This window comes from Opisthocomus hoazin, chromosome 6, assembly GCF_030867145.1.
Source record: "Opisthocomus hoazin isolate bOpiHoa1 chromosome 6, bOpiHoa1.hap1, whole genome shotgun sequence".
In the NCBI taxonomy this organism is placed as follows: domain Eukaryota; kingdom Metazoa; phylum Chordata; class Aves; order Opisthocomiformes; family Opisthocomidae; genus Opisthocomus; species Opisthocomus hoazin.
Genome location: NC_134419.1, coordinates 52325316 through 52351912, shown reverse-complemented (window position 1 = coordinate 52351912; position 26597 = coordinate 52325316). Strand labels below are relative to the sequence as shown.

At 41.3% G+C, this 26597-nt stretch overlaps 1 protein-coding gene and 1 long non-coding RNA gene across 5 annotated transcripts in view; one reads left to right on the top strand and one right to left on the bottom strand.

Annotated features, from left to right (window-relative positions):
• CTNNA3 (catenin alpha 3) overlaps window positions 1-16361 on the top strand; it is a 577723-nt gene extending 561362 nt beyond the window's left edge. For both annotated transcript variants that reach the window (XM_075423092.1, XM_075423093.1), the window contains one exon: window positions 13974-16361. In XM_075423092.1, the coding sequence (XP_075279207.1) occupies window positions 13974-14261 (288 nt within the window). In that variant the 3' untranslated portion in view covers window positions 14262-16361. The remainder of the gene's footprint in view (window positions 1-13973) is intronic.
• Window positions 1-26597, bottom strand: part of LOC142361620 (uncharacterized) — a 144065-nt gene that overhangs the window by 18025 nt on the left and 99443 nt on the right. The window contains exons 1-3 of one of the 3 annotated variants that reach the window (XR_012764264.1): window positions 5548-5747; window positions 3362-4047; window positions 1189-1395 (exon numbers count right to left, since the gene is read on the bottom strand). This is a non-coding gene — a long non-coding RNA (uncharacterized LOC142361620). Of the gene's footprint in view, window positions 1-1188; window positions 1396-3140; window positions 3292-3361; window positions 4048-5547; window positions 5748-26597 lie in introns of those variants that run through there. The other 2 variants (XR_012764265.1, XR_012764263.1) reach the window with 2 other exon arrangements.

The following is a 26597-nucleotide window of genomic DNA, read 5'->3' as shown; positions in this document are numbered from 1 at the left end:
CTGAGTACTAGCTCAATAAACACACTTATACAGGTGCTTATCTTGGAGTCAGTGGAAATTAAGAACACGCTTGGAGTCCTGGACAGTTTTGGCAGTGCTTTGTGGAGTCAGGGTGAGATGCTGTAAATTCTGGTTGTTATTCTGTTAAAGCAATCTTGGAAAATGCTCCAACAGTGATTGTTTTGGTTTTTTTTTAAACATAGGTGATATGGTTAGACCTATAAAAGAGAGAAAAACTTTATAAAATTTTAAAAAGTCTCACTGGTCTAAATGTTAGTTAAGGGGGGGGGGCATTCATGATTGACTACGCTCAACTGTCCCTTTTTATTTAAAATTATGGTTACATGAAAATGCAACCAAACAAAACCATGATGGCTTTGCTATAAGGCTTGTCCTAACCGATATGTAAATGAACTATTTGTGTTTGACTTGCTTCAATAATAGCATACTGGAATTAAAAATATGTTGTATGGATAAAGTGATAAGCAGAGAGGGAGAGAAATTCACTAGTGATACAAAATGGCTGATTATTGAATTGCTTTTTTTAAAAGCTGGTGCAAATTCTGGCTTTGAAAGTCCATATGGGGGCTTTAGAATTCGATCATGTAGGTTAGCTGGCCTTGGAAAAAGCGATGAAACAAAGTTATGCATAAGAAAGCACAGAGGTTCCACTCCACCCCAACCCCCCCAAGCACACACTGCAGATCTGGAAGCACAGTAAGGAAAAAAAATACAGAAAATATGTGGACACCACATCTATGCCCTGATTAACTGTCATGTATCTGCTCAGGCAGCTGAATTTCACCTTCTAGCCAAAAGGTTTATGGTTTTTAATGATTTATGCAACACTACTAAATCTTCAGTTTTTGTTCACATAAAATCAATAGCAAAGTTCTTTTCTCAAGGAGTCAGAAATGTAGCTGGAATAGGATTATATTCTCCCCAGTCCTGATCTTCTCTCATTTATCTGTTTATGCTAATAAAGAATGAGAATTGGAAAAAGAGACATCACGCATGATTAAGAGAAAAAGAGGGCATGCCCTTGCAGACAGTAAAATTTTCATTATGCATTAAGTAAAAAAATCACGAGTCTCATAATACCTGAAGCTGTATCCTTCATCTGGATAGCGAAGATCTCTTACATGAAAAAATGTATTAGAAAGGGCATTAGGAAATAAACATACTTACAGGTTGCTCCATTGTTTGGTTTTGCTGTTTCCCTGCAATTTTTCTCCTCTGTACCCATCCATGTACGTGTGCGCTCAAGACTGAGCTGCCTGATTCTTCGTTATCCCTCAGCTGTCTGTTGCTGGCTCCTCGCAGTTCCTTTCTGTCTCCCTCACAAGCTGTGATAGGTGTATGCAAACAGAAGAGTGGAGGAGGAAGGCTCCTCTCCTGTGAGAAATTTCAGATTTCCACATTCAGATAATTAATACAGCTTCCACACTGGCAAGTCAACTTTGCTGTACAAAGTGAGAATGATTGAGCAAAAGCTGCTGACAGACCACAAATGCACACATAAAAGCACTGTTGTACAGATGTAAGGTGGCACTTCTATCCAGCCCACACTTCCATTCCTCCAACAATAAGAACTGTATACAAGGATCTCAGATTTAAATTGGCCTCAAGGAATTTTAATGTTTTTTTTTCTCACAAGAAGAGTAGCGGTTCATGAAAAAAATATCCTCTATTGAAGCCTAACGACCAAGTCAGAGGAAAGAATAAAGGGATGAAGAGCAGAAGATGTAGTCTAATTCACAGAATCATAGAATCACAGAATGGTTTGGATTGGAAGGAACCATATAGATCATCTAGTTCCGGCCCCCCTGCCTTGGGCAGGGACACCTTCTATTGGACCAGGCTGCTCAAAGCCTTGTCCATCCTGGCCTTTAACACTTCCAGGGTATTCTATCACATATTTGTAGATTCGTAAAAGAAAGAACTGTCTTCCTGAAATAGAGTTAAGTCGCAACATCTGTCTTACCAGTATCATCTTCTGGATGAAGCTATGGAGGAGAAAGTAAAGTAGACATAAAGTGGCATTACAGATTAATCTTCTACACTGCTGTCTAACAATGATCAGCAATGCCATGGCACAAGGGCACCTCTATCTCTGCCAACAGGAAAATGGATTCTTATCTACAGAAGCACTGTAGCTAAGGAGGTGGTGGTGACTGCCAGCATAGTTCAGTTTTGGGACTGACTCTCATGACAACAAAGAGTATTATGCCTATGAAAAAGTATGTTGTAATCCACAAATGCAGCTCATAGTCATGCATTCTTTACATCACATTATCTTCATTAGTTCTTTTTCGTCTGTGACCTCTGTGCCTTTGTCTGTGTCTTCCAACTGTAATGCTCCTCTGACACCCTCCCCTGCAATGTTTCTTACTTAAAATTAATACCCCTGCCGTATCATTAGTGTAGGTTAAATAGGCCAGTTTGCCTGTGGCAGTTGGAATGCTTCGGGGAGTATCCAGCCGACAGCCCTCCTAACTGATCTCCTCAATTAATGGCTTTTTGATTTCAGGCCATATAATCTTGTTGTCTCTTACTACAGTTATGTGGACACCTGCCTTTCTTACTGCCCTTCTCTGAACTCCAGTACCTTCATCCTAGTCAGTGGCACAGTAATGCTCAGAGCCCCACATATGTTGGTTATAAAAGGGGCATGTACAGAAAAAGAGAGGAAGACATGTGAATCATTAGCTTCTAATTCTTCATGCACTGAGGGTTTGTTTTTTTCATTCATTAAGAATTGCTTGATCAGTATTGAGTCTTCCATGCTCCCATAAAATACTTACAATTTTAAATAATATAGCTAGCATTGCCAGTTTGTAAGCTGCACAAGTAAAAATGGTGAGGATTCAGTAAGTCTTCACTAGGTGTGATTAAACAGGTAACAGACAATTCCTTCTATCAATTAGGATTCATTTGTGCCTCTTCAGACACAAAATAAGGGGGTAACATTTGCATTATTCAGATTGACAGTAATCACATTCATTTATATAGATAATCTGATAATCCATTTACAAGTATTGCACAATGACAGGCTTGCATGTTGACAGCTTGCTTTTTTTCTGACAGTGGCTTTAAATAAAGAGAATTATATCACAGGGCAGAAAATTAACATATCTTACATGTGAGCATTGCACGCTCTGACTTCTGCCAGGCAATTCTGGTTTGTGGTATTTATAGTCATTATCTTCTTGTATTTCATTTTATATTGTATTTGGCAAGGGAGACAGCTTTTTGGCCTTAAAAATGGAACAGAAATCTGGAAGAGAGAGTTCTCAGAGTTACAGTATCACACAATTTGATAAATGGCATAGAAAAGATCTCTCAGGTGAGCCGGCCTTACCTGTGCACTGAAGGCTGTTTCACTCCGGTTTTCCTGCAGATGTTTCGTTTGATTTATCTTTGACTCTTCCTGTTGGTATCCCAAGAACCAGACTTACTTAAACAGTGACAGAAGTCCACTGCTGTGCCAAATGCAGGTACTTTAATGCTTCTAACCTCATCCTTCAAGGCTGGATTTAAATGTCTATTTCACTTACCGAGTTACCATGAATTCCCATACCAGTTAAATCAAAAGCTGCCTGCAGGATACTGCTATGCATGTTTCAGCTTTGAAGGCTGTACTGCAGGTGAAAACATGTGGAGTCACAGCTGTAAGCCAGCATGTAGAAAAATACAAGGTATGGGATCGGTAGCTGCCACCAGGCCTTTGGCTGACACATTCCCAGTCCTTGAATAACCATACCCCAGAAAAATCATGTCTCAGCCAACACACGAGGACTGTGGCAGCTGGCAAGCTGCTCAATGCTTTCGTTACAGTTGGAGGTTTTCAGTTACTGCTAGAGAGGAGCCACACAGCAAGGGCTGGCATTTTGCTGAGCTCTTTCAGAGATGCTCCTTTGGCAGGGGAGGGGATTGGGGAGCAGTGCATTTCAGTTCCTTTTTGGGCTTCTGTTTGGGTTTGCTTTTTCCTCCCAGAAGAGAAGTCAAGATGGTCAGAACGGCTTCCCAGCTGCAGCTCCTGTAGGGCTGAAGAATGGGAACAGAGGGCTAAGCAACAAGCTGGCAAACATACTGAAATACTGGCTACCCTAACAGCCCACTGGGTTTATTTGAGGTAGACAGTTTGTCCCACTGACCTCAGTACCGCTGTTGTGTTTTACTGCTGTGCGACCTTCACTGAAAACATTGCTCTTTTGCCTTGCCTTAAGTCCATAGCTGCTGTTCTGACAGAGCCGATGCCTGCGTGTGCCAGAGGCACAGCTAAGGCTCCTTGTCCAGCCAGTTTGTTTCTTCTTGCTGGTATTTCTTCATGTCTTTGGGAACTTGTAGTTCAATTTGTCTGAACTAATGATGGAAGGCTACTTGTAGGGCCTTACACTATGCAGAAAATTACTTCTTATATCAGTATTTGATTCTAAAAATAATAAAAAGCGAATTTTCTAAAAATTGACGTTTACCCCTAAGAGTTGGAATATTAATATATTTGTTTTTTTACTGAGAGTTGACAGAAGTGTTTCACTGTTTGTTCTTTTGAAGTAATAACACTACATCTTCCACTGCTTTTACCTAGTAGGTGCTTATATAGAAAAATCCTGGCCTTTGGAAGCAAAGCAAGGGATGTGTTTTTTCCTGTTAATTAGTTACAGACAGCTCAGTTGCTATTGCTTACTAAACTGCATCTACCGAGAAAAACTAATTTAAAGCAGCAAGGAGTATTACTGGTAATGTGCACTACAAGATAGTTAACTTTTCCTAATAATAATTACTTTGCAAATTAGCAAAATCAGGATGTATTTTATAGTACTTAGCCTCAGTGCATGTAAAAAATTATTGCAGCAAGCACTCTGTTTCTTTACAAACTAAAGCAAGGGATGGAAACAGCAAGGAACTATTGATTTTAAAGCATTATTTGCTTTTTCTCAAGGACTTGTTTGTTACAAAATAGTTTCCTTTTTTAAAAACCTTCCTGCAAGTGAAAGCAGCAGTACTTGGGAGGGACTGGGCTAACCGCCTGTCTGAGCATATGTTCCGTTATGGTGTTACAGGGAAACAGTTTTACAGTACTTATGTAAGTTGTTTATCGTTTAGCTTGGACACAGGGCCTGGTCGAATTATAGGACTCAGTTTCAGTTCTTTGGATCTGACATAGCATGAAGCAGATTCTGGTAATGGTTAGTTATTCAGTTCATTAGATTCAATTTCCCCACCTGAAAAATGGGTAAAATGCAGAACAAACCGCAAATACCCCTGAGGTGGATATAATTACTAGACAGACACGCAGACACAGATAACCAACGGAACAGCCGCATTTTTAGGAAAACTCAGCTCATTGAAAATAAATGCCTCCACGTTAGTCACCCAGACGGTGAGGCAGATTTCCTGAGGCCAGTTCCACAAATTGGGATGAAATACCTCCCGATATCCCAAAGGGAGAGCACGGCAAAGCAGGAGTGGGCAAAAGGCAGAGAGAACAGTTTCCAGTAATGGGAAAAAAGAATCGCAATGGCAGGTCTCCCTTTGGCTTACTTCATATATAACCTGTACTAGGACTGAATCCGTGATAGGTTTTATGTGTCATCTGGCAGTTCTGTGGAAGAAACATGGTATTAATGAAGTGCTTCCAACTCTTGAACTTTCTCCTGTGCTTTCTTGAACACCCATCTTCTGGTGTCACTGTTACACAAAGATCTCCATTAAAATGAAATTATCACTGTTGTGGGTGGAGAAGAACCTGTAGAAACACAAACATCCTCAGCTTAGAAAACAAGGCAGGTAACTAGTGTTAAAGTCCCGGCCCAGGCCCAGGAAAACTCTGACATCTTCCAACAGTCAGGATTTCATTCTTAATAATTTACCTGTTTGGACTATTCTGCTACTGTTAATCTTAAGGGATTAAATCACTTTATTTTATGTAACAACCTTAGTGAAAGAACCATAAAATTATTCACAACAGCAAATCATTACACACAGTAAAAAAGTGGGAAGACAATGAAAAGCACAGCGTAGTAAGTACTCCTTACCTTAAATGCAGCACTACTCAGAAGCTCACTACCCTTCACAGAAATATAACATCTGTGTTATTTTCAGAAGTAGTTATCCAACAAATAAAAATTCAGTTTTATTCTCTCAGTATAGTGCAAGAAAGAAAATTTGCTTCTAGGAATGTATTTAAACCTAGCAGTTCAATTAAGATAAATTTTTAATAACTGACCTTGTTTCCCAAAGAATTTTAAGTTCAGACTTCAAACAGTGATTAAAGAACTGTGTATCTGATACTCAATTTTTAGTTTTCACCTGTATGAAAAATGAACGTCTGGTCGAACTGTAAATAGGACTTGTGACATTGTAAACAGCCAGTTGATAAATCTGTGCTCAAACAGTAAAACCTCAGTTCCCTGCCAAAATAATTAATGCTCACAGCAGACCGATCCAGGATATCACAACTGGGGTTCTCGCAGACTTGCATGTTACGTATCAAGAAATGTTTTGTGAGCATTGTTTTGCGTAGTCTCTTATAGCTTTATTCCAGAAGGCAATTGTCTGCCACTTCTTCATGTCAAAGAGACAGCATCTGCAAATCTGCACAAGCACTGTGAGCAGGAGACTGACTTATTTACATGTTTTGAGAATACAGAAATTCCGTATTTGTTTAACTGCCACAGAAACAACTCCTACTAACACATGACAAGGCAAGCATTTCTTAGTACACTGAACAGCAAATACGTTGACGGAGAAAGAGTTTCTTTAAATTCTAAGTCCTGATTCTCTTAATCATTCTGAATATTAAATAAAAGTAACTGACCATATCAGTTATTCTATTGTTAAACTTCTCGTAGGAATGGGTTGCTGCTACTGCCAAGACATGAAATTATTTTACTAAATGTCAAAAATATAATGCGTGTAAACAAATTGAAAATAAGTTTAAAAACTGAGGTTTTTCTGAGCTCCCTTTTCTTCAGCTGTGTTAGTCAATGGAGAGTTTGCTTACTTTGCACACAGGGCTCATTACAGGAGAGGAACGCTGGAGACGAGAGGGAGTCAATTTCAGCAGGAGTGCTGCCAGGCTGATTTTTGTTGGTGGCGGGTTTGGGTGATTGGTGTGGGGTTTTTTTTAATTACTGTGTTCAGGTCTGTATCTTCTGTGTCTTACCACAGTGTGAAGTTACAGTGGTTATAGAATCATTCTGGATTCCTTTTGCAATGGAAACAAAGTACTAATGCTCACAGGACAGGTGACATATTTAAGTGAGGAAAGATATAGTAAAGGATGCTTTTCCTAAATCATTTTGTGAATTACTGTCTTGACTGACACAGTCACACCTGTGAACTGTGGGGGCTGGAATGCTGTGTCTCCAAGGAAGATGCCGAAAGAGCAAAAGTAAGAGTCACACAAAAATAAAACAGCCCTTAGTTTGGGGTTGATTAGTTTCTTCGTTTTGCTAGTGAATCCCTATGTGCTGCTTGCTACCACAATGGAGACTTTGCATCTACATCTCGCTAAACGAAATGAATGTAAATGCTCAATGAATATTTTATCAATCTGTCATTTATGCCAAGCTTCATTTCATCAGTTTTCCTATATATGAGACCTTGAAGAGCCTATGAATTTGAGGTAAAAGCATCCAAGTGAAGACAGTCCTTGAGTACATTAGATTTATAGAAGAACAGTAGACTTACATGAAACTCTATAACGTTACTGGCATTGAAGTATTAAAAAACAACTGCTCTCTACAGGCAAAAAAAGAGAAAATGGTTGGCCTGACTCTTACCATCTGTAATGCATGCCCAAGAACATCTTCTAAAAGCTTCTCCAAAATTTTGAATGCAGTTCAGAAATACCTCCCCCCACCTCACCCCCCATCCTCCCCCATATCCACATTTTCTGTCTACAAGTAAGACTAAGGTGAGATGCGTCCAAAAAACTGAGCGGGAACCTGGACACAAAGACACTGCAAATAACACGGGGAGCCTAAAGGGCAGCATTAAGTATGTCTCCCTATATTTCGTTGCCTTGCAGAGATACCAGGAGCAAGGTATAATGAATCGCGATTGCTGCCTGTCCTGACATACGCCACCTACCCCCCACCCCCTGCCCCTACGGTAACTGCAGTAAAGCCCCTAATTTGAGCAGCCTTAGTGGTAGGTGGGTCGGCTGCTTTTCAGCAGGGGGGCACACAACAGTTCCTTTTTATGTTTTTGTTTTAAGTATCTGTTTCTGCAAGCCTGTTTATATCTCAGGCATCTTCTGTAGAGCTGAAAGGTTCAGTTCAGTAGGCAGAGGTTCAGTTCCTCTGGCATGGTAGGGAGGTGGTGGAATTCAGCCACTCCAGTTTGGTCCAGCTGCACAATTGGGTTTATAATGCAGTCTTCAGATTTTTAGCATTTAAAATGCCAGAGCTGATAGGGAGTCCACTCCCCAGAGCTCATGTCAAACTATAAGCCTAACATGCCACATGTGTTGGCTTGTCATTACAACCTCATAAAAATGAGAGACCCCCTGAACTTAATGTGATTATAGTTTAATAAATAAAATACAGTTTTCTTGATCACAGAGGTGTGGTGAAGGAGCTATAGACGGTTCCACAGCTACAGCCATTTTGTCAAAGGAGCTACAGATGCCAGAGTGAGGTGGTAACTCCTTGTTCGGTTTCCACAGGAGAGGAAGGGCAAGTAAGTTGTAACAATCCCCTGAAAGGATTCCACTTCGTTATCCATATTTCACAGTATAAATTAGAGTCACAGTAAAAACTGAATGATGTTTTGGGGCAACTTTCTGTCTTGCCTGGATGCTGCTGCCAATTTCTTTTAGAGGCTTTTCCCCTTCTGTGCAATCATACAAACAAAACTACACTAGTCAGCCTCCCTAGAAAAAGAGATTTGCTGGGGACTGAAGACTTATCAGGAGTGTGATGACAAGGCCTCTGAGCAGAACACCTTAATGACAGCCTGTAATTTTATAAAATGTTTGGATTAAAAGCAGCATTTGAAATAAACTTTAGGTTTGGAGGTCACCATTTTCTTTGAACTTCACTTCAAATAGTATGTTGTGCTGCTAAACCCAGCAGAGTGGCTAGGCAGCCTGCTTCACTAAAGGCGAGTTTAAAATTACAGGGCCCAAAGTTAAATTTACATACCACAGGCCCCAAGTATATTTACCATCTTATGCAAAGATTACATGACTATTATAAACTGCAAATCCTTTCTAAAAAGCTCACATGCTGCAGCAAGGAATGAACTTTACTGGTCCTCTGGTAAATTTTACACCTTTTTCCAGAGTACAGAGACGGTTTCAGTTTGCCATCAGACATATGTGTGTATTCAGCACTCTTCGAAGTATTTTAACTTGCGGGGTGGGCTGGGAGGCGGGGATTGGTAAGGTTTTTTTGGCACTTCCAGAGAGACTCAATAAAAGTGGTATTAACTGGAAGGGTTTTCTGCCAGTTCAGAAGTGTTTCCAAAATGCAACTAAATCCAGCCCCTTGGCTGCATTTTTATTATTGCCTTAGTTGGATTTGTGTTACACAAATGTGTACACAAATGTGCAACAGAATCAACACGTAGATCGACAGTAACACACTGATCAATTTATTTGATGTGGCAAAGGGGAGACAACCTTGATCCCTCCTTAACAACTCAGTTTGCAATGCTGCGTGTTGCAGAAGGCACTGCTGTTCGGCTGACAAGGCTGAAGATCTTTCTCCCACGAAAACTGATGGCCCTGCTAGAGAGCTGACCTCATTCCTCTTACAGAAGACAAAAAAATGCTTCAACAAAGATGTTCAGAAGGTGAACTGCAGGCTCTCCCGGTCTCTAGAGTAAACCTGAACCACAGTGGGCTTCCTCAGTGTCAGCTCATGCGCAAGTGACAAATACTTCTGAACAATGTGCTTTGAGTATGTAAGCATGTGCGCCCGTGTATGTGCACGCACCCATTTGCACACAACACAATCTAGAAGGTAGACCGTCTTGCATTTGAAGTTTAGGTAAGGTCCACCTGGAATTGAATCTGGCAAGGGATGTCAAGGACAACAAGAAGGGCTGCTTCAACTACATCAGCAGCAAAAGGAAGGCTAGGGCTAATGTGGGACTGCTGCTGAATGAGGTGGGTGTCCTGGTGATGGAGGATGCGGAGAAGGCAGAGCTACTGAATGCCTTTTTTGCTTCAGCCTTCAGTGCCAAGGCAGGCCCTCAGGAGTCCCATGCCCCGGAGGTAAGAGAAGAAGCCCACAGAGAGGATGACTTTCCCTTGGTCAAGGAGGACTGTGTGAGGGATCGCTTAAGCGATCTGGACATCCACAAATCCATGGGCCCCGATGGAATGCACCTACGAGTGCTGAGAGACCTGGCGGATGTCATTGCTGAGCCACTCTCCATCATCTTTGAAATGTCCTGGAGAACAGGAGAGGTGCCCAAGGACTGGAGAAAAGCCAGTGTCACTCCCATCTTCAAAAGGGCAAGAAAGAGGGCCCAGGGAACTAAAGGCCGGTCAGCCTCACCTCCATCCTCGGAAGGATGATGGAGCAGCTCATTCTAGAGGCCATCATCAAGCAAGTGGAGGAAAAGAAGATTATCAGGAGTACTCAACACGGATTCACCAAGGGGTAATCATGCTTGATGAATCTGATTGATAGCTTTCTACAATGGTGTGACTGGCTGGCTAGATGAGGGAAGAGCTGTGGATGTTGTCTACCTCGACTTCAGCAGGGCCTTCAACACTGTCTCCCACAACATCCTCCTAGGGAGACTCGGGAAGTGTGGGCTGGATGAGTGGTCAGTGAGGTGGACTGAGAACTGGCTGAATGGCAGAACTCAGAGGGCTGTCATCAGCGGCGCTGAGTCTAGTTGGAGGCCGGTAACTAGTGATGTCCCCCAGGGGTCAGTACTAGGCCAAGTCTTGTTCAACTTCTTCATCAATGACCTGGATGAAGAGTTAGTGTGCACCCTCAGCAAGTTTGCTGATGACACCAAACTGGGAGGAGTGGTGGATAAACTAGCAGGCTGTGCTGCCATTCAGCGTGACCTGGACAGGCTGGAAAGCTGGGCAGAGAGGAACCTGATGAAATGTTGAACCTTGAAAACAAGGGCAAGTGCAGGTTCCTGCACCTGGGAAGGAACAACCCCATGCACCAGTACAGGCTTGGGGTGGACCTGCTGGAGAGCAGCTCTGCGAAAAAGGATCTGGATGTGCTGGTGGATTACAAGATGACCATGAGCCAGCAGTGTGCCTTGGTTGCCAAGAAGGCCAATGGGATCCTGGGGTGCATTAAGAGGAGTGTGGCCAGTAGGTCGAGGGAAGTTCTCCTGCCCCTCTACTCAGCCCTAGTAAGGCCCTATCTGGAGTACTGTGTCCAGTTCTGGGCTGCCCAGTTCAAGAAAGATGAAGAACTACTGGAGAGAGTCCAGCGGAGGGCTACAAGGATGGTGAGGGGACTGGAGCATCTCTCCTGTGAGGAGAGGCTGAGGGAGCTGGGCTTGTTTAGCCTGAAGAAGAGAAGGCTGAGAGGGGACCTTATAAATGTTTACAAATATCTCAAGGGTGGGTGTCAGGAGGATGGGGCCAAGCTCTTTTCAGTGGTGCCCAGCGAAAGGACAAGGGGCAATGGGCACAAACTGAAGCACAGGAAGTTCTGTCTGAACATGAGGAAGAATTTCTTCCCTCTGAGAGTGACGGAGCACTGGAACAGGCTGCCCAGGGAGGTTGTGGAATCTCCTTCTCTGGAGATATTCAAGACCCGCCTGGACAAGGTCCTGTGCAGCCTGCTGTAGGTGACCCTTCTTCGGCAGGAGGGTTGGACTAGATGACCCACAGAGGTCCCTTCCAACCCCTACCATTCTGTGATTCTGTGATATGGTCCTAAGCCCAATGCTGTTCGCATCCCAGCACACTGATGTAAATTTGACTTAACACTCCTTGTCCCAGTTTTGGGAAGGATGTCGTAAAATAGCAGGTGACTCAGGTAGAATTTAAATAACATTTATAATAATAAATATTTATAAATACATAATTATTAATAGTAAATATGAAATAATATTAAATAATAAATACGTAAACCAGGACTTTCTTAAAGGTATTCAAGACTGGAGGTTCCTTTCCAAATATAAATTGTTAGCCTTCTAATTAAGTAGTAGTGTGTTAGCTTCTTTAAGGATAAAAAGCTACTCGTTTAGGTCCCTGAGATGATTTATGTTCTGTATTTGTCCCTAGGAGTCCTTCAGTTCACGGACAACAGCAAAGGTACTTTAAGTTGAAGGGGGAAGACAGCCTTTATTTCAAGCAGATAAATCCAAAAGAAATTTAATGTTACAAAAAGCACTGTGCTCAAAAAGAAATATGGGATCAGTCGCTGTTAGCTGACCCCATCAAAAAAAAGTTTCCCATATGACCAAAAATAATATTGTGAAGATTTTGCCTAAAAAGGTGTATTTTTTTCCTGTTTCAGTGCGCTGGATGTGGGGCGATACCTTCTGAAGTGCCCAGGGTAGCACACAATGCCTAACATTAGACACAGCTGTAGCAATTCTCTGCTCTTGGGTTTTAAGACCACAAGATATGGAAGGACACCCCCACAGACACGCATGCCCAGTTCCTCCTCTTCTCTGTGTTTGTTGTCACTATTACGTCTGAACGGATGAGCTCGAACCTTATCAGTCTGTGTTTTGAGAACACCAGAAATGAGAAAAAGGCTTTATCTCATTTTCAAGGACTGAAGTAATGCTGATGGCCAATTACAGGCTTCAGTACTTTTGCCGGTGTTGGCCTTTTGTCAGATACTTGGGCCTGTTCTTGGTTTTGTCAAGGCACAGCCCCCGAGATGGGCTCTCCCCACCACCGTAGTCACTCTGTTCTGCATGCAGCCTGCTTGAATCCTCTTTCTGGAGCATGATGGACCAGATCTGTGCCTAGAGTTTGAGATTAAGATTCACTGGGGGGGGGTTAACACAGAATAAAATGCCTCTACTCAGCACACATCATAGGATCATATTTGCTTTTTGCACAGTGCGATGTTGGTAAGTCAGTCAGCCTGTGGCTAGGCTGCCAAAGTCCGTGGGGCTGAGGTGGTGACTAAGGCAGTGGTCCCAGCCCACTCTGCTTGCAGCCCACAGACACTGTGCAGCCCACAGGCCTCACGTGTAGGAAGGGCGCAGTGCAATCGGTGAGTATGCCTGTATACTACAGAGCAGCATGGGAGAGCCAGCTCGATTGTTAAAGCTGTCATTTTTGTTGCAGTTAACAGGTTTTCAGTTCAAATTAAATGCACTATTTCCTAATTCCATGAGTACTGACAGAAAATGCCTTTGCTTTAACACTTGTATGCCTATGTAGTATGCTGTTGAAGATGGTAATAGGTGATAGGGATTAATTTCTTCTGCATTCTGCCTCTTAGTTTGGCATTTCTTGAACAGTTTGAGAGGCTACACAGTCACTGCAATTTCTATGTGCTGTCCCACTCTTAATTACCCTTAAAAATCTTGGCCACTGAGACTAGGTTCAGCAGTTCTGGCAAAACCAGACACTTCACAGTATCCCGACGTTCCTTGGGAGCATGGGTGGGAGCCTGGAATGTGATATGAGCCACTGGAGACGTTGCCTAGTGCTGACAGAAAGGAACTAACGGCTCACATTTTCATAGCTCTGCTCTGAGGTGGTTTCATTACCTATCAGTAGTAATTGCAATAGGACCCTGCAGACCAACATCGTGAATTCACACTTTAAAAGTAGAAAACAACAAACTATCTACATAAGCATTTATATTCCACCAGCACAGATATCTGTGTATCACTTTAAGTCTGAGCTGTGGAACGTGAATGTAATGATCAAACACACCAAGGGAAAACAAAGAAATTAGGGTTTGGTATGTTAGTCCTACTTTTTCACTGTTGTTTATTCCTCAGCATATCGTGATTAAAACCAGACCGGCTTCCTAGGCTAATGTTTCTGTTTCTTATTACAGTTGGATAGCGTCACTTCGCTAATTCAGGCTGCCAAAAATTTAATGAATGCTGTGGTGCAGACAGTGAAGATGTCCTATATTGCATCCACAAAGATTATCAAGATTCAGAGTCCTACTGGCCCACGACATCCTGTTGTGATGTGGAGGATGAAGGCTCCAGAGAAGAAGCCCCTAATTAAAAGAGAGAAGCCAGAAGAAATCTATGCGGCTGTCAGAAAAGGTTCTGCAAAGAAGAGAATCCATCCTGTTCAAGTCATGAGTGAATTTAGAGGCAGAGAAACAGTCTAATATTCTATCACTTCTTGTGTTCCTGTTTTGAATTTCTGATGATTTTTCATCTTTTCCCTCATTTAATAATTATATATGTTAATGTTTTGCTTTCCTCTAAATCTATAACACTCGCTTAAATTATTTGAAAGTGCTGTTGGATTAAATAGCAGCACACAGATGAAAAAAAAAATCCCTTCTGTTGCAGTGACAAACTATCCTGTCTTTGTACTGGCATGTTTTCAGCCGAGCACTGCGAGTGATACATTCTGGGACTGTGCTGTAGTTGGAAGGGAGGATGCAACCTGCCGACCTGCCCAAAGCCGTGCTGCATTCACTAGGCTTAGGCCTTCCTTCAGCAGGGATGAATGTGGCCAATACTAAACTGCATGCATTTTACGATGTACAGCTTTTTAAACATTGTGCTGTTGGGCCAGAGTCTTTATCAATCAGCATCATCACACCGTGATCAAATCAGCTCGACTGCTTGATGCTAGCTGGGAGTCTAGGCCATCAACTTGTATCTAGATTGAAAGATCTAAAGATCTCCCTTTGTCCGTGGCCCAGCCTTGGAAATCTAAGTTTGAAAATGTTTGATGAAACACAAAAAGTGTTTTAACAATGTGGATGTAATAATGTAATAAAAAAGCATTGACTGCAACACAGCAGCAATAATAGCTCTTTAAAAGCCTTTCGAAACATTCACATTAATCCGTGTTCTGCTTCCTACTCTATTCTGTGAGCCCTAATAAATCTGCTAACTGTTACACTTGGAAGTTCAGATAAATCGGATATTAACAGTAAAAAATTTTTCTAATCACTTCACAAACGAACAAATATGAAATACATCATTATTCTGAGATAAGTGTGTGAAATACACATACACATATCTTGAATCTTAGGAATGATGAGATTTTTGCAAGGTAACTGTAGCGATTTAAATTACTTTTCTTACAACAGTAGAGTCCTAAATGCAGGCCTGTGCTGGTAAGCGACTTGCTAAATGACTGCACTATATCTCAAGATGTGTAATGAAGAGAAGTGTTGTTAGTCTCTGATCACCACTAGGCTTCTGTAAGATAGTGACAGAAAATTTTTCTAAATCTATTTGAATTCGAAATCCACTTGGACTGATTGTTTTTAAAGAAGCTAACTTGTCTTCCCTGCCATGTCACTTAAGTTTTCCCAGACTCCACTTGTTATCAGGAGTCTTGGCTTGGCAATTAAGTAGATCCTTTAGTATGCTTCTTGTATTTGCAAAGGTGAAAGGGCTCCCTCAAATGCCAGAGCTTCGTGATGCATTGCTGACTGCCATTATGAGGCAGCTCCAGAATACGGGCTATTGATCCATGTCATTTATTATCACGTTCTGCACAGCAGTGCACCTACCTTGCACAATGTAGGCAGCAAAAATAACCATAAACTGTGTTTTTCCTCTTGGGGGGCCACTCTGTTTCTAAGCTCAGGACAGTGGAGCAGTATAATTTCTAGGCTATTGGTTAAGAAACCCCATGAAACCTATAGTGATTGTGAATTAAAAATTTTACAGCTTACTGTTCCACCTTCCATAACTTTACCATAAGTTAAATTAAATAAAAGGAGCAGTTTGGAGGAAAAATTACTTTTTTCCAACTCAAATTCTCTCCGGCATGTTTGCATCAAGATCTCAGTAACATGTATAGGTCTGTCCTAGTGCTCTTTGGGCTACAGAGTGGGAAGCAGCTAACGGTCAGGTGGAGTGGGCAGAGGTACTACAGAGCAGATCACATACCCTACTGCCAGTAGGTCTACTGGCAGACTAAGCAGGGCTGAGATACAGATTCTGTATGGTGCAGAGGTCAGGAGAGTGCACATTACCATCACACCTTAAAGCCAAAATCTCCATGTAGTATCCCAGGTTCTGGTCCACGCCCTCAGAGTACGTACTCCCCCAGCAAGGCTCAGGTCAGGAAGCTAGTGAGGGAGTTGACATAACCTTGTTTTGGGGCATGTTACTCTCTTAGTGAATCCTCGTGTCTCTGGGTTACACCTTTGATATAGGTCACCTTGATATCAAATGTTTGTAACTAATGTTTTGTTATCACATTATTAATAAAAAGCACATACACCACTGAGAAGACATCTTTCAGTGTTGTGGGATTTTTTTTTAATGTGTCTTGTTATTGGTCTCCAACACTAGTGAACACCCAGTTCAAAAGCCTGCCAGGTTTGCTTATAGGAGTGCCAGGCTTCCAGCACACAAAGCGTACTCTGTTAGTCTGGTTTAAGTCAAACTTTTTCTAGCCTTAGTATCACTAGAGCACAGTTTATTGCTTAATTTAATGCTCCTTCCTGCAGTGCTAGTCACTACTCTTTTATCCTGGCCATACTCGATAGCCAGTTTGAGCTCAACTTCTAATACTATTCCTACTACATAGGCAAAAACCAACCCTCTAAATGAACAAGAAAATCAAAACCCACTGCTGGCTTTTGAGAAGAGCCAAAAGAACGATAAGTCCTGGGGATGTGAAAAGCCCAGTGCATTACCTCATTACCCCCCTCAGCGGGTCTGCAAAGCAGGGAACCCCCACTTCTACGCCGCTATTAATAATGCTGAAGGAAATGTGCTGCTCAGTAAGTTTTATTCAAAAGCAGCTACTCAATTCATCCTGCAATCTACTCATTCCTTCCTAACCCGAGTTTTCAGAGCATAATTTTTCACTTTGTTGTTGCTTTGAGTCTGTGTTTGCGTGATGTCCGTAGCGTATCAGCATGTCCCTTGAAAACTATGCTTTTAGCTGCAGATTTGCAAGGCTTTCTCACCTGAGCAGCTCAGATTGTTTCATTAGCTTGCCTTGTCCTCTCCTGATTACCAAATTATGGAGCAAAGTATGAAGGAGAATTGAAGGCAATTTTATTTTAAAAGAGTCAGCAGAGCACTAAAAAATTAGACAGACAGTATTTTTCATTGTTGAAGCACATTAGTAGCCATTTCCATGAATCCCAAAGCTGTTGAAGTTTTATTTTTTTCATAAACAACTTGGTTATGTCACTCTGCTCTCACAGCTGAAGTTGTTTCCTTTCATATTTAGCGATTCTAATTTATAAACAGCAGCTTCTGTCACTGCAGACTGTGCTGAGCATACTCTGTAGTTTGTCCCAATTATTTCATTATTGCCTTAACTTGGTGAGTCATTCCTGGTAAGTAACGAAAGTCCTCTCATTTCTTGGTCCCTCTGGAAAATGTAAAACCTCATGCCCCTCTACCTCTGCCCACCCCTGGAACCCTGCTCTTGTGCACAGTAAAAACTGTTCTGACATAACAAATTGGCTTATTTCCAGAGGGGACTGGGAGAGAGAAAGGTGGGAACAGACGTGGTAACCCTCTCTGCACTGACACCAATGTCCTTATTCCCCCAACTTAACCTGATATCACATGTGAAGCTCTATAGCTGCATCTCTACTGAAGATGACTGAGCAGCCTGACATCACGCAGGTCTGATGTTCCAGGTGGCTTTAAAAGACCTTTAGCCCTTCTGCAAAGGTGTTTTGTGTAGTTTATTTTCTGTGGGTGCACAACTGCAGCATTTAAGAAAAATGGTCTATGCAGCAAGTTCTTTAATGAGCTTTTAGAAGTTTTATTTTTGAAGAAAATATTTCTAAGTCTTTATTAGTACCAGACAGTAAAATTCTATGTGGTCATACCTGCTATTTTTGCTTCCATGTACTACTTATCCCTTGTGTACTGCTCTTGGTTAAACCTTGGGGACTTGCCAGTATATTTGGCTCAGGAAACAAGGAAATAAATAAAACCCTATTCCCTCAGGCTGGATTTAAAAACAAAACAAAAGCCTTATATTGGAAGAGACAGAGAGAGCCTGGTGTATGTGTGTACAGGAGAGGAAAGAAGTCTTGGGCCCTGGAGTCAGGGGAGAAGTCAGTGTGGTAAGCTGGGTGGTACTTTTGGCAGAGGACATGGAAGTTGTTGAAACTGCAGAAACAGAAGGGCTTGATAAAATGGTGCTGGACATCTTAATGTTGTACCTGAGACAAGCAGTTTGGATTCAGCAAGTGAATGGTGCCTGTTCTCTGCCTCACAGCCTTGCAACCCCTTGACTGCCAACAGCCTTGAAAACCACCATTCCTCCCTCATCCTCCCTGTCTTTGCCAGCAGCTCTTGGTGGTCACTGGAGGCACAAGCGACTCTGCCCAGCCTCCTTCTTCTGGGCTCGCGCCTCCATTCATATTCTGCAAAGTCTCCTCGGTATCCCATTGAATTTTGCCTATTACACTGAGGTAGCTCTGGTTATACACAACTGTTAATAAACCGCTTCCTCGCTAATAACCCACTAAAACCACTGGGGTGCTCAGAAGAAAAAGTTCATGCAACAAAAGCAGTCATCTGAAATTGTCCAATAGAGTGCAATTGAGGAGCACATTAGTAGAGTAATTAAATAATAATTAAATATCAAGCAGATGATGCTCTACACTTCATTTTTGTTTTCCCTGGGAGATCATTGGAACTAGCTTACTCCTTCTCCTAAGGCAGTTAGTGGGCTTGGTTTTTCTGCAGAACTAGTTCATAAAGTGAAGAAAATGTACTAGCACTATTGATGAAAAAATCTTATGGATTTTGTGTTGTACACTGAAAGCAGTATTGCTGCAGAGAAAAATATTACCTTTCAATTAATAAACCACACCTCTGTGGAAACTTTCTTGGGATAAAGAGAAACAAAATACATCCAAAGCAGAAATGTCTGAAGAGTTGTGTAAAAACAAACTAGGAAAATGCTTCAAAGCCTCTGTTGCCTACTGTCAACAGGAGAAACTTGCTGCTACAAAGGAATTGAAAGCTGAGGGGCTACTTTTTGACTCCAGCATACAAGAAATAGTTAAGATGAAAGCTTGCGGTGCAAGAGATGGATCTAGCAATATTATTTCTAAGGAGCTTTTTACAGGATAGGAAATACTCATTTTCTACTTAGTGATGGTGAAAATGACTGCATTTAAGCAGGCTTGAGAATACAGACGTGCCTTGTCATGCAGGATGATGTTTCTTCTGGACTCTCAGTCTTCTATCAGCCTGGCCATTTTAGAGCCACTGACTTTTCTGCTGCAGTTCTCAATTATTTTTACAGAAGACAGTAAAGGATTTAGCAGCAGCTGAAAACAGTTATGTAGCTCATTAGCTGTGGGGCAGACTGCGCCTTTTTGGCACTGCTCTTTCATGGAGGCGGGGGGCAGGATGTGAAGGCAGCTGGTGCTAACTGCTCCAGCAAGCCTGCTGGTAGGTATTTCCTCTGCTTAGTTCCCAGAGGTTCCTTATTAGGTTGAAACACAATAGGAAATTGTTCCCACACTTTCAAAATACAGAACACAGCACCATGCTCTGTTTTCCCAACTACTCAGCATGGCCGAGGGGATGGGATAAGGGAAGAAAAATAACTTTTTTGTGTTTTTTCAGCTTCTGTGGTGAAGAAAGACTGTCATTTAAAGGAACGATTTCTCCAGGAAAGCAGAATTTCCTGGGAGTCAAGGCTTTACGAGGATCAAGGGAAAAACAGCAAGAGGCTTTTTACGCCTTCCGCTCCTTCTACAAACCCAATCTAGTCCTCTGTTTGCTCTGTCCTAAACTTGCTCCTAATTGCGGATTATCCAGCTAGAAATTTTGCATTATTCACCCAGCTGTTATTTTACAGCAATGATACACGTACTGGAAGCCTTCCTAACAGTAAGTTGCACTGATTGTTTCATATTACTTCTTGTTTTTATTTGAGGTACTAAGGACCCCACCCAGCAAGCTGCAGAACCCAAACCCTCAGTGATGTCTCTCAGACCTTGGACAGGCAGCAAACCATTCCTACTGCTAGCCGTGTAAACATTTTGTGTGCCAAAATGTGGTGTGGTTTGTACTATATGCCCCTACTCAGTAGAGACTGCTAAACAGTCATAAGTAAGCACTCTTCTAGAGGAAAGGGAATAGCACTACAGATGTAACATTGTATGTAAATAGTACCTAGTCACACATTAAGACTCAAGCTGTCACTGCAGGCTGCCCCAAATGGGATGTGGCTGCTTTCACAGCTTTCTGTATTTTGCCCTTTACTGTCAGGTGTGGGAATGGGCTTGCTTGGACTAACACCTTTCATTATTGTCCATCATCTGACACACCTTAACCACACTGTGCAGACCCTGTGTCCTTCAGAGGAGCCACAGTTCATATGATGTTCAGGAATTTAATTGGGAGTGGGTCCACAGAGGTGGTTGGCTTGCTTGTCTGCAAGGTTAGCCAAAAAAGGAGGAGAGGAACCACTGAATCCCTTCCCCACAACTTCTTAGCATTATTTGTGTGCAGTGACCAAATAAACCATGTGTCCTATTCCCTTCTGATCCACCGTTTAATTTCCATCATCCTATTTTCATATCATTTTGATATCTATGCTTTCCTTCAGCATTAGCTTCCTGTCTTCTGTCCTGGACAGACCACAACTTCTTTAAAAAAAAGACAGCATACAGGTTTTCAGCACCTCCACCCCCATTTCCCCAGATCCTGTTTCACTTCATCTTCTTCTCAAATGCTGCAAAAAAAGAACAAGGAGAAATGGTGTGTGGCCATCTTGGCAGCCAGACTAAATCAGCACCGTTATTTTGAGTTCAGAGGTAAAATATCCCCTCAACAGTAGTTACTGTAGTCCTTCCTCTGTAGCAGCTCTCTAAAAACACTATCCCTCATCCAGGCTGGCTAGGACCGATCAGTCACCTTGAAGTTTGCTTTTGAACAGGTAGAAAACACGCCACCAGTGAAGAGATATGCTCCCTAAAAGCAAATATGTCTTCTTTGCCCTTTCCTCTTGCTGCATCTCAAAAAAACTTGTATTTATGCATGTTGAGGCCAACTTTAAAATACCAAAATACAAAATATGAAGGTTATTCATACAGCAGTCCAAAGGGCAAAGAGCTTATTGATAGTACGAGCTACTGAGTCATGTGGGTGGTGATGGCACATCCTCAAGCACTCTATTATCATAATGCCTGGGCTGAAGACTCCATTAATTTTCTGCATCACCAATAGCTGAAGACCAAAGCTGACAGCCAATAATACATGAGTCTAGTGTAAGCAAAATACATGCTCAAACCTTCCCATCACCTCCTAAAATATTAACAGCAGAATATAAAGATCAGAAAATATGCAGCAAAAGAAAGAATACAAAGAAAATTGTTCCTAAGTATAAGAGCCCTTACAATATTATTTTTAAGAAACATTGTATTTCATCTCCCAAGAAGCCGTGCATTTATCTTTTTCACTACTAAGTAAATTCTGAGAGTCTGAATGTGCTGAAATAAATGCACATACTTTGGTTTTTCAGCATATCAAAGGAGAGAAAGTGAGTAGCTCTTTCTGTGTTTTTGCTTGAGGTATGTATTACATAGAATGCATCCCCCACCAGTGATGTAAGCATTGAGAGATGCGTGTCATTCTAGGAAGGGATTTCTGTGAATTAATTTTGGTTGGCTGCTCATCAGATAAAACAGTATGTCTTTTCTTGTTAACAAAAACGTGTTCAGCCATATTTTAAATGGAACAATTTGCAAGAGATTTTTTAAAAGCCCCTTTTCTGGCCAATCTTAATTCCTCATCCAGAAACTTTGTGCACTGATACTGCAATCTCCTTTTCCTTAAATAAGGCATCATCTAAAGAAGAATGGTTATCCAACTACATCTAGCCATGAGACCCACACTTTGGAACAGAATTTGCCATCAAGTATTTCAAGGCTCCAAAGTTTCTTTCCAATGCAGAAGGACTGGACTACTAGAAACTTAAAGACTACCATTTAGTATTTCTTTTGAAAACTAATTAAATCTTATTATCATTGGTAATTGTCTTTGATATAAACAAACTTCACAAAAACTTGAAAGGAACATACAATACACTACCTAGACAATGGATACAGACTTCTTTAAACCAGGCATCATGCCAAGTTCTTAGATAGCATATGGTAGACTTCTCACTTCTTTGCTAGTTTGATTTTTTTGTTTTTACACATTCATGTAGTTTGCTGTAATGAAAAACATTACAATTACTCATTTCAGATGTAGTATTCCCTGTAATATGCAAATGTTGGGTAAAATACTGAGTGTGTGTGGGGAAACCTTGGCTGAAATACCTTTTTCTTTTTTTTTTTTTTTAAACAATAATGTAGCATTTGGTATGGCCACTGAATTGACAGCTATTAGTATTTGGTCAGACTAATGGTAACATGCTTTACCTTCCAACACATACTGATACAAACATATCTCGTCACATTTTATCACAGTGAGCATAAACAATGATTCCCACTGAAAAGAACACTCATGGATTTGCCAGTATTGCAATTAATATAATTAAGCCTGGGCTTAAGTGATCTGTTCCGCAGGCCTGGTCTAAGGATTGTATATAAGCACTTTGCTGTATCAAAGCCATACTGCTGCCATATTTAGGTGACATCCTGTCTCAGGAATCAGCAAGGTATGGTTACTAAGAGAAACATTTATTACCCAAAAGTTATACAGATTATTACAGAAAGTGTAGAAGTGAAAATAAACTGGTAGCTCCCAACTGAGATTTCACTCCTGGCAAACAGTTCCAACGGCATATTTCACCTTACAGGGAAGCTGTGCTACTTTACATATGGACTAAACATGTGCCACAATTTTCATAAAGAAATAAACACAAACAGAGGAAGACCACATGCACACACTGCTAACTATTTGCCCCTAACCTGGTTGCTTTAACGTTTAGCTGATCTTTGCCCTGGCCTGACAGAAAAATAATTCTCTTTTATATTATTTACCTATTTATATAATTATATAATTTACTTATCTTTTATATATTTTATAAGTACAATACATAACACCTTAGTAATTATTAGTATAATACATTAATAAAACATTAGTAATGTACAGTAAATGCAATCATTTTACATATTACTAAATACATAAATGTTTGTAATAAAAATATATTCATATAATTGCATATTATTTAGCTGTTGATAAACTAGAGTTGTTAGAATCCATAGCCAGTAGTATCGGAAGTATGGGAATGTTTAACCTTAGTAAGGTGCAGCATTTACATATTCACCCTCAATTTTCTGCTTTTGAAATAATTTTAAAAAATATTATCAGCTGCAGCTTATGGCAAAAGTGTAACAACTGCATGTAGTCAGTCAGAAAGTGAACTGGAACCTAAAACCTCGGCAATTAGAAAGAAAGCACAGAATAAACACGTCTACAAACCTTTGAAGAGTTTGAACAGGATATTCATATTTGGTAAAACGTAAAGAAGTTGAACAAGACAACTTTTTGGCTAACAATGAGCTCTATTTTCACGGAAATCATCTTTGTCTAGCTGCAAACATTACACAAGCCAATATAATTTCAAGTCAAATGGGTGTTATATTAACAAGAATGACTAAGACGTTTCACTTCCCCAGCATCGTATCCTCCAACTATCCTCCTTATTTTCCTCCTAGAAGAATCGCTTGTTTTTCAGGGCTCTGGAAGGAGTGTAGTATGACAAACATACTAACATTTCAGCAAGTCTATCCACCCGATAGGTCTCATCTGAAACAGTTATTGTGAATTAAACCCATAATCTCAGCTAAAAATAAATAGGGTGTAAGGCAACCCTGTTATTGGAATTAAATTCAAGACTCAAAACTGCCAAACTCTTCTGTATTCATTCCTCTTTACCCAGGCTCTTCTCCATTCTATTTTGCTTTTTTAGCTCGTATGTAAGACACTCCCTGTCACTGGATATTGCTGGATATAGATTTCACAATATAATGGGTTCAGTTAAATTGGAGCCTGGTGCCTAACAAATGCAAAGCTTTAAGGCGACAGTCTCATCTCCCCCTCATTCAAGTACCTCTGATAATTCCAGCTGGTGTGCCACCTGGTCTCACCTTCACCCTCCTGCTGCTTTGCTCACAACTGTCAATCCCGGAGTTTTCACTGCTGGCCACGCTGCTTCTCCCGAGTCACTTAGCTCATCAGCAGCCCTAACTCTGAGCCTGCGGTAAGTTCATACATCCCCCAGCAGCCACGCGTGGGTGCCAATAGTGATCCCTAGTCTTCTCTGTGCTGCTGGGAATATTTTTTGCAGGAGAGAACGCATTACCCATTTCTGAGTTGAGGGAAAAAAGGAAAGAAGAAAGGAAAGTGATATTTACATAAGACAGAAAACTTCTGGCTTATAATTCTATTGTAAAGTCAGCATTTCCCAAGGGGGCAGAAGAAAGCGCTCTTTTCCTCCAGAAAGGCCTCTGGAGTTTCTTTGGAGTTCCTACATGTGCCCACCTCGTACTCAGCACTTTGCAGCTACCAATTATCAGTACACAGTAAGGATTCTGAAAATAACCACCAAATGCCTTCCTAAGTAAGTCCACTTTTAATTTTCAGTGACGTGCTCTCTAAAGATGGGACTCGAGGGACACGCTGCTTGTTCACTGAGTAAAAAGGAGCATTAGGAGTCTTTGACACATCCATAAGTACTGGGTAACAAATACCCTAATGGGCCAGCCTGGCAGAAGCAGATGAGCTGGGGCAGTAGTCAGATGGTTTTAATACAGATATTATTTATACAAGTCCAGTATCTACCTGAACCCTATCCTTGCCTCTGGAGTGAAAGGTCCTTCTTCCTCTTGTCAAATCCATATGATCCTGCTCTGCTCAAGCCCTCTCTTTCTTCTAACCTGGCAGAAGCAGATGGTTATAAACTCCCCACATTTTTTCAACACCTTTTTTCCCTTACAGATAGATCTCCATAAATAAATAAAAGATCCATTGACCAGCTTCTACCACAGCCTCAGCCTAACTGTCATCATTCACAATGCTTCCTCCCTGGCAATGAGACTCCAACTTCCTTTTTTTACTGAAATGACAAGCTGTTTTCGCGAGCTGTACTAATTGCCCACTGTAATGCCCAAAGATTCTGATATCTAAAGGGAGGATAGAAAAGGTACTGGTAGAAAAATACTAAAGAATTAATGCAACACACACCAAAGAGCTTAGAAAAAACTCAAACCCTTTGACTGCAAACAGAGCAGGCTGTACTTTCAAAGTCAACAAACTCATTGCAGTGGCCAAAGGCTTCTCCCTCTGATTTTGCACAACACAATGTGACTTGTCAACAGCAATAGTATTTCCTTGTTTAGAAAAAGGTTGCCTTATTTTTTTTAAAACTCCTATCCTTAAACTTGTGTCCTCTAGGAACACATGGCAAACCACATGTCAGAAAACAAAACAAGAATTTTAGACAGAAAAGAGATGAAAAAGAATTTTCCTCTTTTAAAAATATGTATTCTTCACTGGAGTTCTAAAGCCAATGCACTGCAATACCTTGTTACATAAGCTAATCTAACAGACAATCAGCTATCTCCTGGGAAATACATTTAAAAAGGGGATAATAGGAAATATCAAAAAGATCTCAGCCACCTCTCTGTCACTGCTTACTTCTGCAGCGGTCTCTGAGTTTTAGGGACGCTGGTTTCAATATTCTGTGATCACTGAAGTCTGGCTCTTCCCAGAAGCACAGTAACCATCAGATTTTAATTTTTTAAAAATTTTTTCAGAGGGAATCACTGTATTTGTCTCTTAGCCACATAGGTAAGGAATATAACAGATACGCGACACTGCAGCGCAATTCCAAGAAACATCTGGCATGGCAAAAAGGGCGGCTGCCTACTGCTCTCCATCAAAACGGTGACAGGTTGCAGACAATCTTCCCACAATCTCTTGTGCAAGCAACCTACTGTGAGCCAGCCCAGTTTATTTTACCAGAGGAAAGCCATTCCTCTAGCAGGCTTAGATACATTGTAAACACAATGTTCCTCTTACACCTTTAGGAAGATTATCTCACCTGAAAGGAGCTTTCCGAATGTTACTGACCACCTGAACTGAGCAGGAAAAGGAAGAGAGATGGCTGAAAGTGTGTCAGAGATGCAGAACTTACACAGGGGAGCTCCCCTCCAGCCTCCCACATCTGTAAAACCGGCCCCAGGCTGGTCTGTTTTCCAGGAGCAGAGAGGCACTGAAGGGGCCACCCGAGGGGGCTGTGTCCCCAGTGTTCAGGGCAGCAGTGCCCCAAAATAACTTAGTGTCATCTCCAGGAACAGAACGATTGAACGTGAATGGGACAACTGTCGACATTTCATTGCAGGAGACTAAAATATAGACTATAACAAAGATTCATATTAAATGCAGGGTGACAAAACACAGCCAGTATTTACATACTCATTTCAAAATCAAGACAATCTTACTTTATGTTTTGCTGGGCCAGCTGAGCAGCAGGCCATGTCTTGCTTCCTGAGTAATAATGATTTCTGTAGCATAGCATGCAT